Source organism: Erpetoichthys calabaricus, chromosome 4, assembly GCF_900747795.2.
Source record: "Erpetoichthys calabaricus chromosome 4, fErpCal1.3, whole genome shotgun sequence".
Taxonomy (NCBI): Eukaryota; Metazoa; Chordata; class Cladistia; order Polypteriformes; family Polypteridae; genus Erpetoichthys; species Erpetoichthys calabaricus.
Window position 1 is genome coordinate 50,315,757 of NC_041397.2, and position 15,614 is coordinate 50,331,370.

The window sequence follows — 15,614 nt, forward strand, 5'->3', positions numbered from 1 at the left end:
GAATTCACATAATGTTGTGTTTGCCTTAGAGTGACACAGTGGCTCAGTGGTTAGTACTGCTCCCTTATAGCTCCAGATTGTAAAGTTTAAGCCTTGCTCCAGTCATTGTCTGTGTGGAGTTTGTACATTTTTCCTTTGTCTTTGAGATATTTTCCTGACACATCTGAAACACGTACATGTTATGTTTATAAGCCCTGAGATAGGCTGGTCTCTGCCTTGTGCTAATGCTGCCAGGATATCCCCCTGCCTTAACCCTGCAAGTTATTGAATTAGATTCCTCAATAGATGGACATTTTTATATTTTGGGTGTGTATAGATTGCTAACTATAAAAACATATATATTTTGCCTTATGGTTTTCCTTTCTGTTCTTTCCTCTTCCTGCCACAGTTAAAAACACATTTGTCATCTTGGCTTTGAGAAGCCCATCTTGTAAAAAAAAAATACTGTTTCATGGTTTCACCCTTGTACATTCCTCTGTATGTCAACCAGCTGGGACTTAAAGGGCCCAACTCAGCGCAAGTAAGTGACAGTTGGTGGCATCAGGTTAAATACAATTCCTTTTCTGTTCACCCGTTTCTTTGTACTGCCTGCGCGGCACACTGGTTATTAAAGAATCTGACATGCCTTTGCATTGTATTCTGAAGCCAATTACAGTGCAGGACAGGAGGTGAAAAATGTGAAAAAAATCTGCTCCCTGAGATGAATAGATGACACTCAAGCCCACTGCCTTGAACTTCTGAGCTTCGTATTAGTTGCATACTATCAGTGCCCAAAAAATAAAAGGTCTTCCTACATACGTCTCATGTTGAGTACTGCATTGTACAACTTTATTCCGTGTTGAAATCTGCTTTCTTAATTATTCATCACATTTTGTTTAAGCAAAGACACAAGTGAAAAACACACAGGGTGAGAGTAATTAAGTTTGCCTAATCAATACATCACAAACAGTAGGGAATAGGATGGCAAAATTGTTGTCATGGGAACACCAGAAATGCAAATGCCATTCATTATTAATTGTTATCACAAAGAACACAACAACAAGCTTGAAAGAAAAGACGAATAAGGAGCAGACAGAAGGCTGACAGTGGCTTACAAGGTTTGAAAAAAGAAAAAAAACATGATACAGTCTTTAAAAAGATGAATGCACGGTCTTTACACTTAGTGATACAATATGGGCATTATTTATTTATTTATTTTCCAACCTGCTTATCCAGTTCAATATCATTGGGAGCTGGAACTTATCCCAGGAGCATTGGGTACAAGGTGGAACCAACCAGTGATCACCAGAACATCACCAGAACGACCACTTTGGGGAAAACCCATGAAGACACAGGGACAATGTGCAAAATCTACACCACAGCAACTCTGCATGGATTGGAAAACCAGGATGCTGTACCCCTGAGGCAGTAGCACTAAGCACCATCCCCCATCATGATTTAACTTGCTTAAGCCAGATGTAAAGGAGAAACGGCATTGCACAAATGAGGGGAATATTTTGGTGTCGGAGGGGAACATTTTTGTACACTGGGTGGTTTTCTTTTTTCTCTTAGGCAAAGAAACATGTCAATACTAAATGTAAAAGCCAGTAGATGAAGGGGCAATAGGCACACATTGTTGGGACTGGGGTGATAAGTGGAAAGGGAAATTTCCTGAGTAATTGTGTTACAGGTTATTGTTACTGGTTGTCTACAGGACGTAGATATTTACCTGCTTTGAACCTGTTGTTTAAACAATGAAAATATGTTTACACTACTGCTGATCAAAACAAATTGGTATGTACCATTGTTTGATAAATTGGCATGTTAAGCTAGGCAGGGACTGAACCAGGTATATACTTCATGGCATTGTGTGGTTATGGAGATGGCACAGAGTGAGGGAAAGTCCATTGAGAACGCTGCCAAAACCACTCGCAGGGCTTGCTGGCAGACAAGGGTATGTGGCTGGCAAGACTTGAGGCACATGGACAGTAACACCTACCTCCAAGGAGGAAGAGACTGTTCTCCTGAGAGACACCGGTCGTAGGTCCTGCGAGAGAGAGAAGACTCACGAAAGGACCAATAGAAGCTGGCAGATGAGAAACGAGGCATGCCTAGGTCATCATAGCATACCAAGGAACGCAGAAGTGAAAAATAGAACGCTAACTCCACGAGGAAGAGACACTGATAGGAATTTGACAGTTTGGCAGAACTTCTGTTGGAAAACAAGCATCCAGTGAACAGAGTGTACCCGTAGACAGTTAGACGTTTAATTGTTGAGGTAACACAGTGTGCAAATTGGACTCCACATCACTAAAGGTTGTATCCTCCATTTTTATTTCTTTAATGGACATTTAGAGTATGGACTGTGTGCTTTTCTTTTTTGTTCCTGATATTTTTAGATTGTTATGTTCTTCTATCTTCTTGGTGTACTTCATATTATCTTGTGCAGAACAAGTTACTGTTGCTTTTCCTGAAATTGCTGCCATGTCTTTCATTGTGTGTTTACTCTCTGCCCAATTTAAAGAAACCTGTGTGTTATTATCTGTTAATCTCAAGAGTTCCCAATCTCTCAATAAAACTGGTTGGCGTAGTCAGATTTTTTAACTGTATCTAAGTTAGATTACCCATAAGTGTGACCATACACCTGTCACATAGAAGATAACTATTCATCAGGCACAAATTTATGTCATGAACAGTAGAACGATACTAACAGACCCCAAGCAGATGGGGGGTAGCAGCGAGACCCATCAGCTTACATATAGTCAGGTGGAAAGGTAAGTACACCCCATGAAATGTTTTTCTTTTTCAACACTAGGGGGCTTCGCTCGCCAACCCCCACGTTTGGTTTTCTGGATACACACTTTTAAGATTTTTTTTTTCTTTGAATTGTTGCTATTTCATTAGTTTCACTTTTATTTCAGAACTTATATAAAAACAATATTTAGAATCTTTCGAGTTCCAATATGCTGAATCTTTTAAATGAGGTCAGTGAGACATGTGTTTAATGACTTTGTACCATAATTCAGATTAGGTTTCTCTGTTTGGAATTTCAGCACAGCAAAGCGATCCACATCATCAGCAGTTAATAATTTTTTTTGCAAAGTAACCAATAAATGCATGTGAGGTAAAACACGTTTTTGAAATTTCCTGACTTAAACTTCAAAGCCTTACAATATTTCCATACTTCTGACATATCACCTGTGTCCATATATTTGATCTCTATTCACCTTTTAGTTATTTCTCTGAGTAATAATTTCTCTTTTTTTGCGCTAATGCGATGTTTACTTTCTTTTTTTGACACTGTCGTTTTTTTCTGCTTTCATATTCTGTATCTTGCTCTGCATGTGTTTCGTGCCTACTTTTTTTGAGTCTTTTGAATTCCAATTTTCATTATCTCTAACCTGCTCTGCATGTGTTTGGCCCTTTTGTTTTATAACCTCTTTATGACGTTTTATTTTGTTTTCTACTCTGTCTTTTATTTCTGACCTCGCATTGTCCTGTTTTTTTTTCAATGACACCTGGTCCGTGGTGATTATTTTCCCTTTTTCGAGTAATAATTTCCGTTTGTTTGCGCTACTGCGATCTTTACTTACTTTTTTTTATACTTTCTAATTTTCCTACTTTCATATTCTTTAACTTTCTCCACATTTGTATCGCGCATACGTTTTTTTTTTGAGCCTTTCGAATTCCCTTGCTTTCATAATCTGCTCTGCATGTGTATAGCGCCAATGTTTGTGAATGTGTTTATGAAGTTCTACTTTGTCTTTTACTCTGTCTTTTAATTCTGAGCTGATTGGACGTGCTTTGTTTCAATTCCACTTGTTACGGGCTGATAATTACTTTCCTTATTTTCTGAATTTGCACCTAGATTATTTTTTCTTTTTTGCTCTTTTTTCTCTCCAATGCTTTTGAGTCTCTTTTCTCCACGCTGCTTTATTCTTCGAGTTGTGGAGTAATCTGTTCAGATTTATAACATGAATATGCAGTACATAGACTGTTGGAACACAAGCTAAGCTAAAGGGTTCAGAATTCCTTAATGTAAAACAGAATATTTTTTCTCAGTGTTAAAATGAAATCAAAAATGTATTTTAATTTTTACAGAGGTAAAGAAAGTCAGTTTTGTCTCAGCTAAAAGTTCATTAATTCCTTTAACTTATCGGTACCACTTTAGTATAGTGTGGCACCCGGCTGGGGTTCATGCCCGGCCGGGATGCCCAGGAGGACCGGAGGAGGGCTTGTGCCTCCTCCAGAACACGAGGGGGCGACCGCCCTGGTTCTATTGAGGGCCACAGGTACAGAGCTTGGAAGCTGAACCTGTAGGGGCCCATGGTCACTGCCAGGGGGCGCCCCAATGCCTTGGGAACCCTGGACCTCAGCACTTCCGCCACACCCAGAAGTACTGGGGGGGAAGAGGATTGGGGACACCCGGAGGACTTCCGGGTACACAGCCAGAGCTTCCGCCACACAGGGGTGTGTCAATGGAGGCTCATTGGGAAGCACCTGAAGTCCATCCGGGGGTGTATAAAAGGGGCCGCCTCCCTCCATTCAATGGCAAGAGTTGGGTGGAAGAGGACGAAGCTCAGTGGAGAGGAGTGGTGGCAGACCAGAGACTGAGAAGGCATTGTGTTGTGTGGCCAGGACTTAAGGGGTGATTGGTGCTGCGGCACTGGGTTTTAGCACTGCGATACTTGTAAATATTGTAAATAAACGTGTGTGTGGTGAAACCATCATGTCTACCTGTCTGTGTCCGGGCTGTTCCCCACAATAGGTACTGCAAAAATGCATCTATTACTCATTTACTATTATGTAATAAGACCTTCACATACACTTCTTTGGGTCTTTATAACACTTACAAATCCTCAGTAAAGTGTTTATTCATGTCTAACAAAACTTCACTTTGAGTGGTCTGAAGTGGCTTCACTGAGACGTATTTCTCATGATATTACACATTTAATACAGTATAAGACCTGTGAATCCTTCATATTAACAAGTAATTTTACCATCATGTGAATATGCCACACTGCACAGAGATGAATAACCAATCTACTGATGTTTTATTAGTGTTACCAGTAACGGCACACTGCACAATAACGTGCAGTGAATACACTTGACTTGAACATTCATAGTTTTCAGACTCTTTCTCTGTACGTTTAGCATTCATTTGCTCAGAGGTTGATGTGCTTCCTGCTTCCTGAGCAGCTCTTCTTTTCTCCACCCTAATGGCCCGCTTCTTCTCTTCTTTTGTTGGCATCTTTTCGCGTTAAAACTGATTAAGTCAGTGTTTGTGTTGCAATTACTTAGTATGTTTTCCTTAATTTTTCACTTAAGCTGGCACTTGAGGCAGCTTGAAGACTTAAGAATGATTTAAGATATGAAGAGGTAGGGGAAGTGACAGCGAAGGTGGTAGGAATGAGAACGGCGTCCCTACGCATGTGCCACACGGCCACCCTGCTGGCCGCTGCCGAGAGTTGATTCTACAATAAAATAAAATAAAAATAAAAAGAGGAATAACCTTGGAGGTCAATTATCACCCCGGAAACAGAAAGTAGTCGTCACGTAGTATATGTGAACCAAATTTCAGGTCAATAGTTCAAACGATTTGCGAGCTACAGGTGATTTAAAATCCTGGAGAGACAAATGGACAGCCACGGTAGCATATTATATAAGAAGATGAAGACCAAAAGAAGCTTTTGTTAAGGTCTTGTTATATGAGAGTATACTGTATAAGGAATAGATGTTGTTTTGCAATACCTAGACTAAAGTGTTACCAAATTATCCAGTTCTTAAAATCAAAAAGCCGCCTCTTAAGAAAATAACAGTTTTTGAATCTTGAAACAAATGTAAGGGGTTAAACAAAGTAGAAAATACAGTACAAATACATCCTGATTAAAAGTTATGTTTCAATATGTTTTTAGGTTGTTTAAAGCTCAGTGAATATCAAGACTTATTACCTTCTCCTTGGCCTTCTCCTTTGTTTCTTTATCCATCCAGTCATTTTCTTTTTCCAGCATATCTATAAAGGCCCATCGGATTCCCTCAGTGAGCTCTTCCATCTAGGGATTTAAGAAGTACAGAATTAAAACCCAAAAATAAGCATTAATCCAGACAATAATAACTACAAACAGAAATTAGAGAGTGACTGAAGCATGTTGTCATTTTCAGTAGAGATGACAAAAGTGATACAAAATGCTGTATGTTGTAGTTAATTTCTGTTATGGTCGAATGTGAGTCTTGGTTTCTGCCATAACCAAATGAGAAGTCAAAAAAATGACACCTTTTATTAACTGAATAGATTACAATATGCAAGTTTTTGAGGCAGCTTAGGCCCCTTCTTCAGACAAGCTGTAATGATTGATTACAATTGATTTGATTACAAGTTACCTGAAGAAGTGGCCTGAGTTGCCTCAAAAGCTTTCATATTGCAATCTGTTCAGTTAGCCAATCAAAGGTGTCATTTTGCTTGACTTCTCATTGCATCCATTATCGCCAACATGGTATAACACCATACCACTACTGCCATAACCAAAAAAATCATAATAATAAATTGGAAACCAGTTCACTCTAACCATCTAACCATCAGTTTTCTGGGAAGTAATTACATCAAATGCTACTGGCAGTACAATGCCAAAATTGTCAAAAAAACGATGCAGCAGAGACATTAACCCTTTGATCCTGGCAGACCAGCTTTCAGGGCAGCCGCACAGCAGTATATACCCTTATAGGGCAGGATAACTACTCAACTATCTACCATCATAACCCTGCTGGCATGAATAATGGCCTTCGCATATCTGTTACACTATGATACTGTTATGCTACTCTACTCTCTAAATCTTGCAGTCTGTTGCTGTAAAGACATATTCCTGAAAGACTGATATACCTCTCTGAGATCATAAACCAGGTGTCCAGAATATTGGCCTTCGCTATATTAGAACATGCACATAATACAGTATATAGCTGTCTAGTTATTCTGTTACACTACTTATGCTAGTTACTCTGCTGCTTTTTAGATGCAGCTCAGTTTTGTTTTTTCTTGTATGTTTCAAGAAGAAAACTTTAGCATGGGGGCAACTAAGAACAATAAATACTTAGTGTGTACAGAGAAGTCCATGCGGGGAAAGAGACCATTGACCCTTCTGCTCCATGGGAGGTTTCTTTCTTCCCTGAACTCACCTTAGGACATCTGCATTATGGTGTGATAGGTGTATCGCCCAGTCAAATGAAGGAAAGTGAAGGAAAATCTGTTAGATATAGAAGCTTTGATCTGCGCCTTTATAAATTTCAACAGTTTAATTTCAAGAATAAATAATAAAGTACTAGTTATGTTAGCCATCTAAGAAGGGTTGAAATCTAAGTAATCAACGTAGACCCCATTGTTAACCATTGCAGTGCAGGTTGTCCGTCCAGTTGCTGTGTCTATGTTACGTCCCATTTGGTACAGGATTTGTAAAAGCTGTTTTAATGTTTGTGATGCGCCATCTGTTGGATACCAGAGACCTAGCAACAAGATGGACAGAGACGCTTGTCCTGTTATTAAGGTGGATGTTGCTTTACTTATGTAACATTTATTGTATTTTTTAAGTATATTACCATTTTCTGTGTTTTTCAATGGATGTTACCATTTTATTTCTGAGGTCCCAGTGCATTGCCAGGGAAGTTGGTGCTCCCTGGAGCGGTGTCTGATTTTCGCACAATTTCACTTTAAAATTTGGCAACACATACACAGCAAAATGTCTGCACACTACAACTTGTCTTGGGGAATTTTAAATCATTTCTTCTCATCCCAAAGCAGTTCTGCTCTTGAGACTTTCACAATGCATTCAAGAGTTATGTCTTGTTCTAAGAAAAATAATCTGTATCTGTGCACATCTACCACATGCAGTTTGCCTCTAGCCATGTATTCTACATTTATCTGCATGGCAACCGCAATCATCTGTCAGCAACCTGAAGACATTTTGCCTTCTAAATCAATGTATTTAAATATACTGTAGTCCTCACTTTCACTTTTTGGCTCAGTCATTGACTCTTTAAATTTTCTTCTTCTTTAAAGTGTCTTCTTGTTGTCTCAGTAATTGTGAGGATTCTGAAATGTGTACTACACTTGGCTAGTGAAATGATGCCTGTACACTGATTGTGTCCTTACCTGGGCCCTCATTTGCATGGATTAAAGGGAGAAACTACCGGTATGTACACATGAGAAAAAACAGGAAAATTAATATGCCAAAAAAATCTGATTTATAAAACCTGGCGTTTTCATATGTCTACGCAATTTGCTGTTTACTGTATAAATCACAATCACCTTGTAAATATGCAACTTTTCTGCAACTGAAAGTACAAAGTCATCCTCTGTCCACAGGCACCACCATCTAAACAGGTAGCCACTAACACCTGGCATATGTAATGGTATGGTTGTTGTTACAGTAAATAAATGAACCCATATGAAACACTGAAGGTTCAGCCATTTACTATACCAACAATCCATTCACCATGTACGGCACCATCACATCTGTTTAAGTTAATTTGACCAGGACCATTGATACATGATGTCTGCCATTCACAACTTGGATGACTAGGATGACCCAAATCAACTGTCTGGAATATCATTAAGAAGAAATAACGCACTGGTGAGCTTGGTAATCACAGAGGAACTGTTAGGCCAAAGAAGATGTCTACTGCTGATGACAGAAGAATCCTCACTATGGTAAAGAAAAAGCCCCAAATGCCTGTCATACAAATCAGAAACAGTCTTCAGGAGGAGATGTGGCTATGTCAGAGGCAACTGTCCACAGAACACATCATGAACAGAAATACAGAGGTCACACTGCAAGATGCAAACCACTAGTTGGCCACAAAAACAGGATGGCCAGATTACACTTTGTAAAAAAGTACTTAAAAGAGCCTGCAGAATTCTGGAAAAGGTCTTGTGGACAGATGAGACAAAGATGAACCTGTACGAGAGTGATGGCAAGAGCAAAATGTAGAGTTGAAAAGGAACTGCCCAAGATCCAAAGCATGTGTGTTATGGCTTGGGCATGTATGGCTGCCACAGGTACACTACTCTTCATTGATGATGAATCTGCTGCTGGCAGTTGCACAAAGAATTGCCCATAATTGATATGAAAGTAGTAATACGAATCCAGGGCTCATTTTGGCTTTTAGCTTTTACTTCCAAAAAATTCTGAAGTTTGTTTGAAATCTCACACTGTTCACTTGTGCACCAAATACTTCATATGGAGAGCCCCTTTTCTAAATATCACTTCAAAATGAGTGTACATCATATCAGTTTCTCATTGTTTGATTCTGATTGGCCAAAAGAGATACAGAAGCTGCATGTGTATTCATTTACATTTTTTCCCTAGTGCTTTGGCTTTAAGAAAAGTGTGGTATACATAACATAAATAATTATTGTTTTCCAGTGTTATTTCTCTTATAAAAATAACAATTAAAATCACTGATGATCTGGGTGTCTTAGCATATTGTTGGCTTTTCACCCTCATTTTAATAAAACTAAGTACCTTGAGTGCTTATTTGCTATTCTGTTGAGACAACTTTATAATTTTAGGTCTATGATTTTGTGTTCTTTTTGCCTGAGCAATTAGTATTGCAACTCATTCACTTTACATAATGAAGATGCTTTATTCCAAAAGGGATTTTGAAAGAAATTTAAAGTATCTCCCCTGCACATTAACAAAATACTTTTCTGTGATCCTCTTTTTTAGGATCAATGGTGAAAATAACTTAAGAAACATTATGTATTATTGTAATAATAAATTAAATTGTATAGATCTATGCTGGTATCCAGAAGGTTGCCAGTTCAAATCCCCGTCACTGCCAAAAGAGATCCTACTCTGCTGGGTAAACTGCTCCAGGGGCGCTGTACAATGGCTGACCCTGTGCTCTGACCCCAAGGGGTATGCAAAAAACTAACAAATCCCTAATATAAGAAATTGTATAAAGCGAAATATTACTGTAAAATAATTACAGTTTTAGTTCTTTTTACATTTTGCTTTTTTGATTTGGTTTTACTGAAACATTTGCTAATAGTCATGTCATTTTTAACCTACTTAATCCAGACCAGGTTTATGGCAGAAAATCCAACTAGCATTGGGTGCAAGGCAGGAACAAACCCTGGAAAGAGTGACAGACCATCGCAGGGTGAACACATATGCACACCCAGGCCTATTTAGTGTTGCCAATTCACCTAACCTACATGTCTATGAACTGTGGGAGGAAACTGAAGCACACAGAGAAAACCCACGCGGACACAGGAAGAACATGCAAACTCCTCGCAGGGACGACCGGGACACAAACCACCCTAAAGCTAGTAGTGTGATCCTTAAATCTTATTACATCAAGATCTTTTTTTTACATTTGTTTCATTTTCTATATATTTCTATAGCACATTTTCATAAACAGACTGTATTTCAAAGTGCTTTACAAGATGCCAGAGATAACTTTGTTGCAATGTTTATTTACTCAGTTCTTAACCAATTCTGTAGCTCAGGAAGCCATCCACTCACTATCAGTTCTTATAGAATCGCTACATTCTAAAGAACAGGGGTACTCAGTCACAGTCCTGGAGGTGGTCTCAGGTTTTCATTCCAACCAGTTTCGTAAGAAGCCCAGCCTAGCAGATAATAAAACTTAATTATATGGATTGTTAGTGCTTTCATTCTTCCAATACAAATATTGATTTTTTCTGAGAACTGTATCCATATCTTTTGTGGTCCTTCCCTTCTCTCTCATTTATTTCAAAATATTTTATTAACACAGATAATTCATGCTGCATATGCATGGATTTAAATGGAAGGATATTAGCTGGAAAGTTGGTGGTTCCTTTGTCATTTGCACCTTATTATTAACTAATGGCTGGTTAAGAAAATAGACAACAATTAAAACATTAATGCAATGGTTTAAAACTAATATAGACAATTAAGGTTTCTGAATTGTAGCCAACAAATTAACTAAAACCGAAGCCATAAAAAGATACTGGTTTAGTAGTAAATAAACAGGTTCTAATTAAAAAACTCATTAAAATGAAATCCTGCAACCTCTGTGGACCTCCAGGGGCCTCATGATTAACGCTGTGCATAGAATTCACACTAAAACGTGGCATACGGACAAAAGCGGAAATGTGGGTATGCACAAAAAAATCCAGATGCATAAATCTGTGCGTTCGCCAACTTCCACGTTCTTTCACTACATAAATCCTGGTTAGCGTGAAAAGTAATGCACGTGCATGCGCCTGCTGCAACTCCCCAACTCCTCCCAGAATTATGCCTCTTTGAATATTCAAATCAATATAAATAGCCCTTAAGCTCAGTGTTCTGTGAAAAGATAATGGCAAAAGCATGGGGGAAAATAGAATAATTTCAGTGAATACCAAGTGGAGGCAAGGAAAAACTTACTATTTGTTGGTTTAAACAGTGGTATAAACAACAAAAGGAAGTTGATCGAGTGACATAGTGTCAGAGAAACTCGAAAGCTCAAGTTCGCAAAGTCGCACAGTGCCCGAAATAAAAAAGAAGTTTTCAGATATCAAAGTCGCTGTGAAAAGGTGAGTTGTAGCCCATCGTCTGAGTGTCATATGAAAGCTTATTAGGGTACAGAGAAAAGAAAAAAAAATAGGGACACAGTGGGAAAAAAGCTCAAAATTTCAACTTTAATCTCGAAATTTCCACTTTAATCACATAGTTTATTTTGTCATCAAAGTAGAACATCATAAACTTCATCTTAAAATCGTTTAATTTACTAGTTTCTCAAATCCCATTGTAACTAAACTAGCACATTAAATGCTTTGTTTTGATTTCGATCTTCTATGTGCTCTATGTGTATGAATCACTACGTGCTTCTTAAATGGGCTTTCTCTTCCTTCAACAGGACACAGAATCCATTACATTTGTGATATTACAGCTCTCTGAATAATTAAAATACTGAGATGTATACTTGATATAATTTTCATGATGATAGGAGTTAAGGCATGTTATTAAACATGGGAACACGGTGGCGCAGTGATAGTGATGAGCTGGCGCCCTGTCCAGAGATTATTCCTGCCTCCCGCAAGATGCTTGCTACGCCATGTGTGACCTTTCAATGAAAGCATTTATTGCAGCATTACTGTCTATTTCAAGTGTACTAACCCCCAATTCCTTTCTACAAGTAACCAATCGCCACACAATCAGCTCTGTAATAGATATTAAGCCATCTGTAAGCTTAGAATGAAGATTCTTCAAAACTTTAAAGGAACATTGAAATATCTTCATAGTACATGTTTAATTATTCTATCCATCTATCCTTCCAGTGTTGCGCCAGCCCCAGCAAGAATACAGTGCAAGGCAGGAACAATCCCTGAACAGAGCGCCAGCTCCTTGCTAGCACTGTGACACCGTGTCCTCACATGTTTAATTATTAACAATATAGATTATTTAAATGATATTAACATTTTATCTGTATAATATAATAAACATATTTTGCTGCATTTCATCTTAAAAATGATATTGTCATCATATGTAAATACGTGCTATATAAAGTGGCTCAGGTTGTGCAATATTATAACTGTATCGCAAGTTTACAGTGAGGTAATTGTACTAATAAGTACAACAAGGAGCACTTGATGGACTGATTGAGTGCGTTTATAGTTCTTGGGATGAAACTGTTCCTGAACCGCGAAGTCCGTACAGGAAAGGCTCTGAAGCGTTTGTTGTATGAGAGCATTTCAAATAGCACATGGCTGAGGCATACTGATACTCTGAGTGGTGCATTGAGAGGAACAACACTAAAGCAGCTATGGTATTTGGAATAGTTTGACCATTCCGTGGACCATTATATTGTTACAGGTTAATTACAATCAGATGCCTTAAACTAATAAACGATATGCGGTTAATTTCAGTGTATTTGATAAAGCTGCGTCAGGGACGTGGATCTAAAAAAGAAAGGGAAACCACACAGGAACAGTAGCACTGCTTTGACGCTGGGTGCCGCCAGTCTGCAAAATCGAGCGGAGAAATTGCGTACACCAAGCATTTAGCTGGTGTGAAAATGTGCATGGCTTTACACTAAGTTTAGGTTTTATACATCGCAATGTGAGCGTGGAAACGGGCTTACACAACATTTTTGTGCGTACACACCGTTTATACATGAGGCCCCAGGACTGTACCTGCTATGGACATTCAGTATGTGAACCTCTGTACAACTGCTATAGAATGAACATTTTTTTCCTGGATTTAAATTCAGAGACTGATTCATCAGAGATGTAGGGACTCTCATAGGCCACAGTAGAACAAGAATCTTCAAAAATAAGAAAATCTCAAAGTAGAGAAAAAATGGTGTGGTCTGTTTTAGAAAGAGAAAGGTTGAATTATAAAAAATTTCAAGAGTGAGGTACCAATAAAAGTCTACAATCCCAACTGACAAGACTTCATTTAAATTACTAACAACTGGAATCTGGAAAATACATTGCAGCTGGCCATTAGTTAGCAAAGGTGCACTGCCAAACATTAGCTCATGAAACTTAATATAATTAGTATAACTTTATTAGAAAACATTATGCTGACTAAGCAGCTGTTGTTAGAACTTCAAGGGACCCTAATTATTACACAATGATATTGTGATAGTTTATTAAGTTTTGCAATATATTAAATATTATGATTTAATTATGAAATATATTGTAATGTATTATAACATTTTCTTTATTTTTATTTGAAGGTAGATGATATATGTATACCCAAAAACATTTCTACCTATTACACTTGTTTACAATAAACTTTTGACTCAATCTATCCCATTCTAATCATGTTTGTATTAGGAAGTGAGGTTTAAGAAGCTCAGCAGTCCTAACAGTAAAACTGTAAAAGCTCATTTAAAGTGCACCAGACACACATCTATACTTCCCTTAAATTTAGCTCCGGGTGATTCCTTAGAGGATTAATCCTTTTGTATGTAGGGATATCAGCTAGTAACTAGAAACATTATTGATTTATTATGAACAAAACTTTACAATTGTGGCAGATACACACAGTATGTGTACTGTATGTTGATATTAAAATATGGCTTGCACAATACATTACTTATAAAAACTTTCATGCAGAGGAAAAATTATGGAATGGTATTCGGTTCTCAAAAAATAAGCTCAATGTCAATTAACTTTTTAATGGACTTTAAACTTTTTCTTTTGCTACTGGAACTTGTTTGCAGTTTCGACCAAATGAATACCTCACAGAGATGGACTTTGGCCAATCAGCACACAGCACATGTGTGAACACTGCAGTGGAAAGGGACAAATCATTTCAGCTGAGGTTTCTCATACAAACAATTCTCATACCGCTCAGTTTGCTGCAGGAAAAATGAGACTCATCGTGCGAAGTGGAGAATTCAAAATTTAGGTTAAATCAGCTTCAATGGGGCCTGTCAACTAGAGCAGAGAAATAATCTTAGATTGTCATTTGTTGTGTAATTGATTTCAACATGACAATATTTTTTAATTTACACGTTTCATATGCAAATCTTTTTTTCTTATAGAAAAACTGACACTTATTCTTAGTATATTAATCATATATTTTGAGGAAAAACACAGCCATGTTTTTTTTCTCCACCTCTTACATTGTCTCTGCTTTTAAGAATTATGCACTACTTGCCAACCAGTTGAATTTTACAAAAAATGCAGCACAGTTTTAAGTTTATGAATATCATTTAGCAGTAAAATAAATAGTCTAGCAATTAAAATGATTGCAGCACAGATGTTCTGATGATTTACTGCTCACTTAAATACGGTTAATATGGTTTTAGATGTAAGCACTGCATTTGATACTACTAATCTCATCATATCATTGCAAAGATCTGTGTATTTCATGTGACTTTAATGCACAGTTTAAGTATATCTGGTACTCTAATAATTGGATTGCTTCCAGGGTGTGCAAACCAGGAGATCAATGGCCTTTAATTTCTCTTCTTAATTAAAAGCAGAATTGCATACCATTCGGTTGTATGATAAAACTCCTTTTCATTGTATACATTAAGTTTTGGTGAGATCTGACACAGACGTAAAATTGCTCATTCAAATGCCAATAAAACAAATGCAAAATTTAATCACACTTAGCTTTTTATGCTTGTTCTGTAAGATTAAAACAGTATAAGCTTTGCACTTTTTTATTAACTGCAGCAAGTAAATTCAGCCACTTTGCTTTGTAGAAAAACTGAAGAAATGTAAGGATTATATTTGACTTTTATTACCAGTCATGTATACTTTATCAAAGACTATATACAACCATGAAACATGATCATGTTATTCCATATCTTAAGTGCCTCTGTTACCTTTAAGTTTACAGACAGTTTCAAAATCTTCTTTCTAAATTATGAAGTATTAACTCTTGAGATTCTTTTTGTGTTGCTGATGACTGACAAGAGGAATAAAATTAAAGCTTCTCTTGAAATACCAGAAAATGCTTCTGTCTTCATTATTAAGCTCTCATCCAAATGTTTCTCTGCAATTACTTCTTAAAAGTTACTCAAATTCTGCTTTTAGTTATAACCTGCTACCTTAAAGATGCTGGAGTAAATATTGGTTCGATTATCTCAGAAAACACACTTGAACTAGTATATCACTCGCATCAAAACCTTAAGTTCTCAAGCTACTAGGACCT

General features: G+C 37.5%; 2 protein-coding genes across 2 annotated transcripts in view; both read right to left on the reverse strand.

The window, feature by feature from the left end:
- sms (spermine synthase) overlaps window positions 1–15,614 on the reverse strand; it is an 844,074-nt gene that overhangs the window by 485,723 nt on the left and 342,737 nt on the right. The gene's annotated exons all lie outside the window — the stretch shown is intronic.
- phex (phosphate regulating endopeptidase homolog, X-linked) overlaps window positions 1–15,614 on the reverse strand; it is a 239,778-nt gene that overhangs the window by 68,963 nt on the left and 155,201 nt on the right. The window contains exon 12 of the mRNA XM_028799436.2: window positions 5,931–6,032. Within this exon, the coding sequence (XP_028655269.1) occupies window positions 5,931–6,032 (102 nt within the window). The remainder of the gene's footprint in view (window positions 1–5,930; window positions 6,033–15,614) is intronic.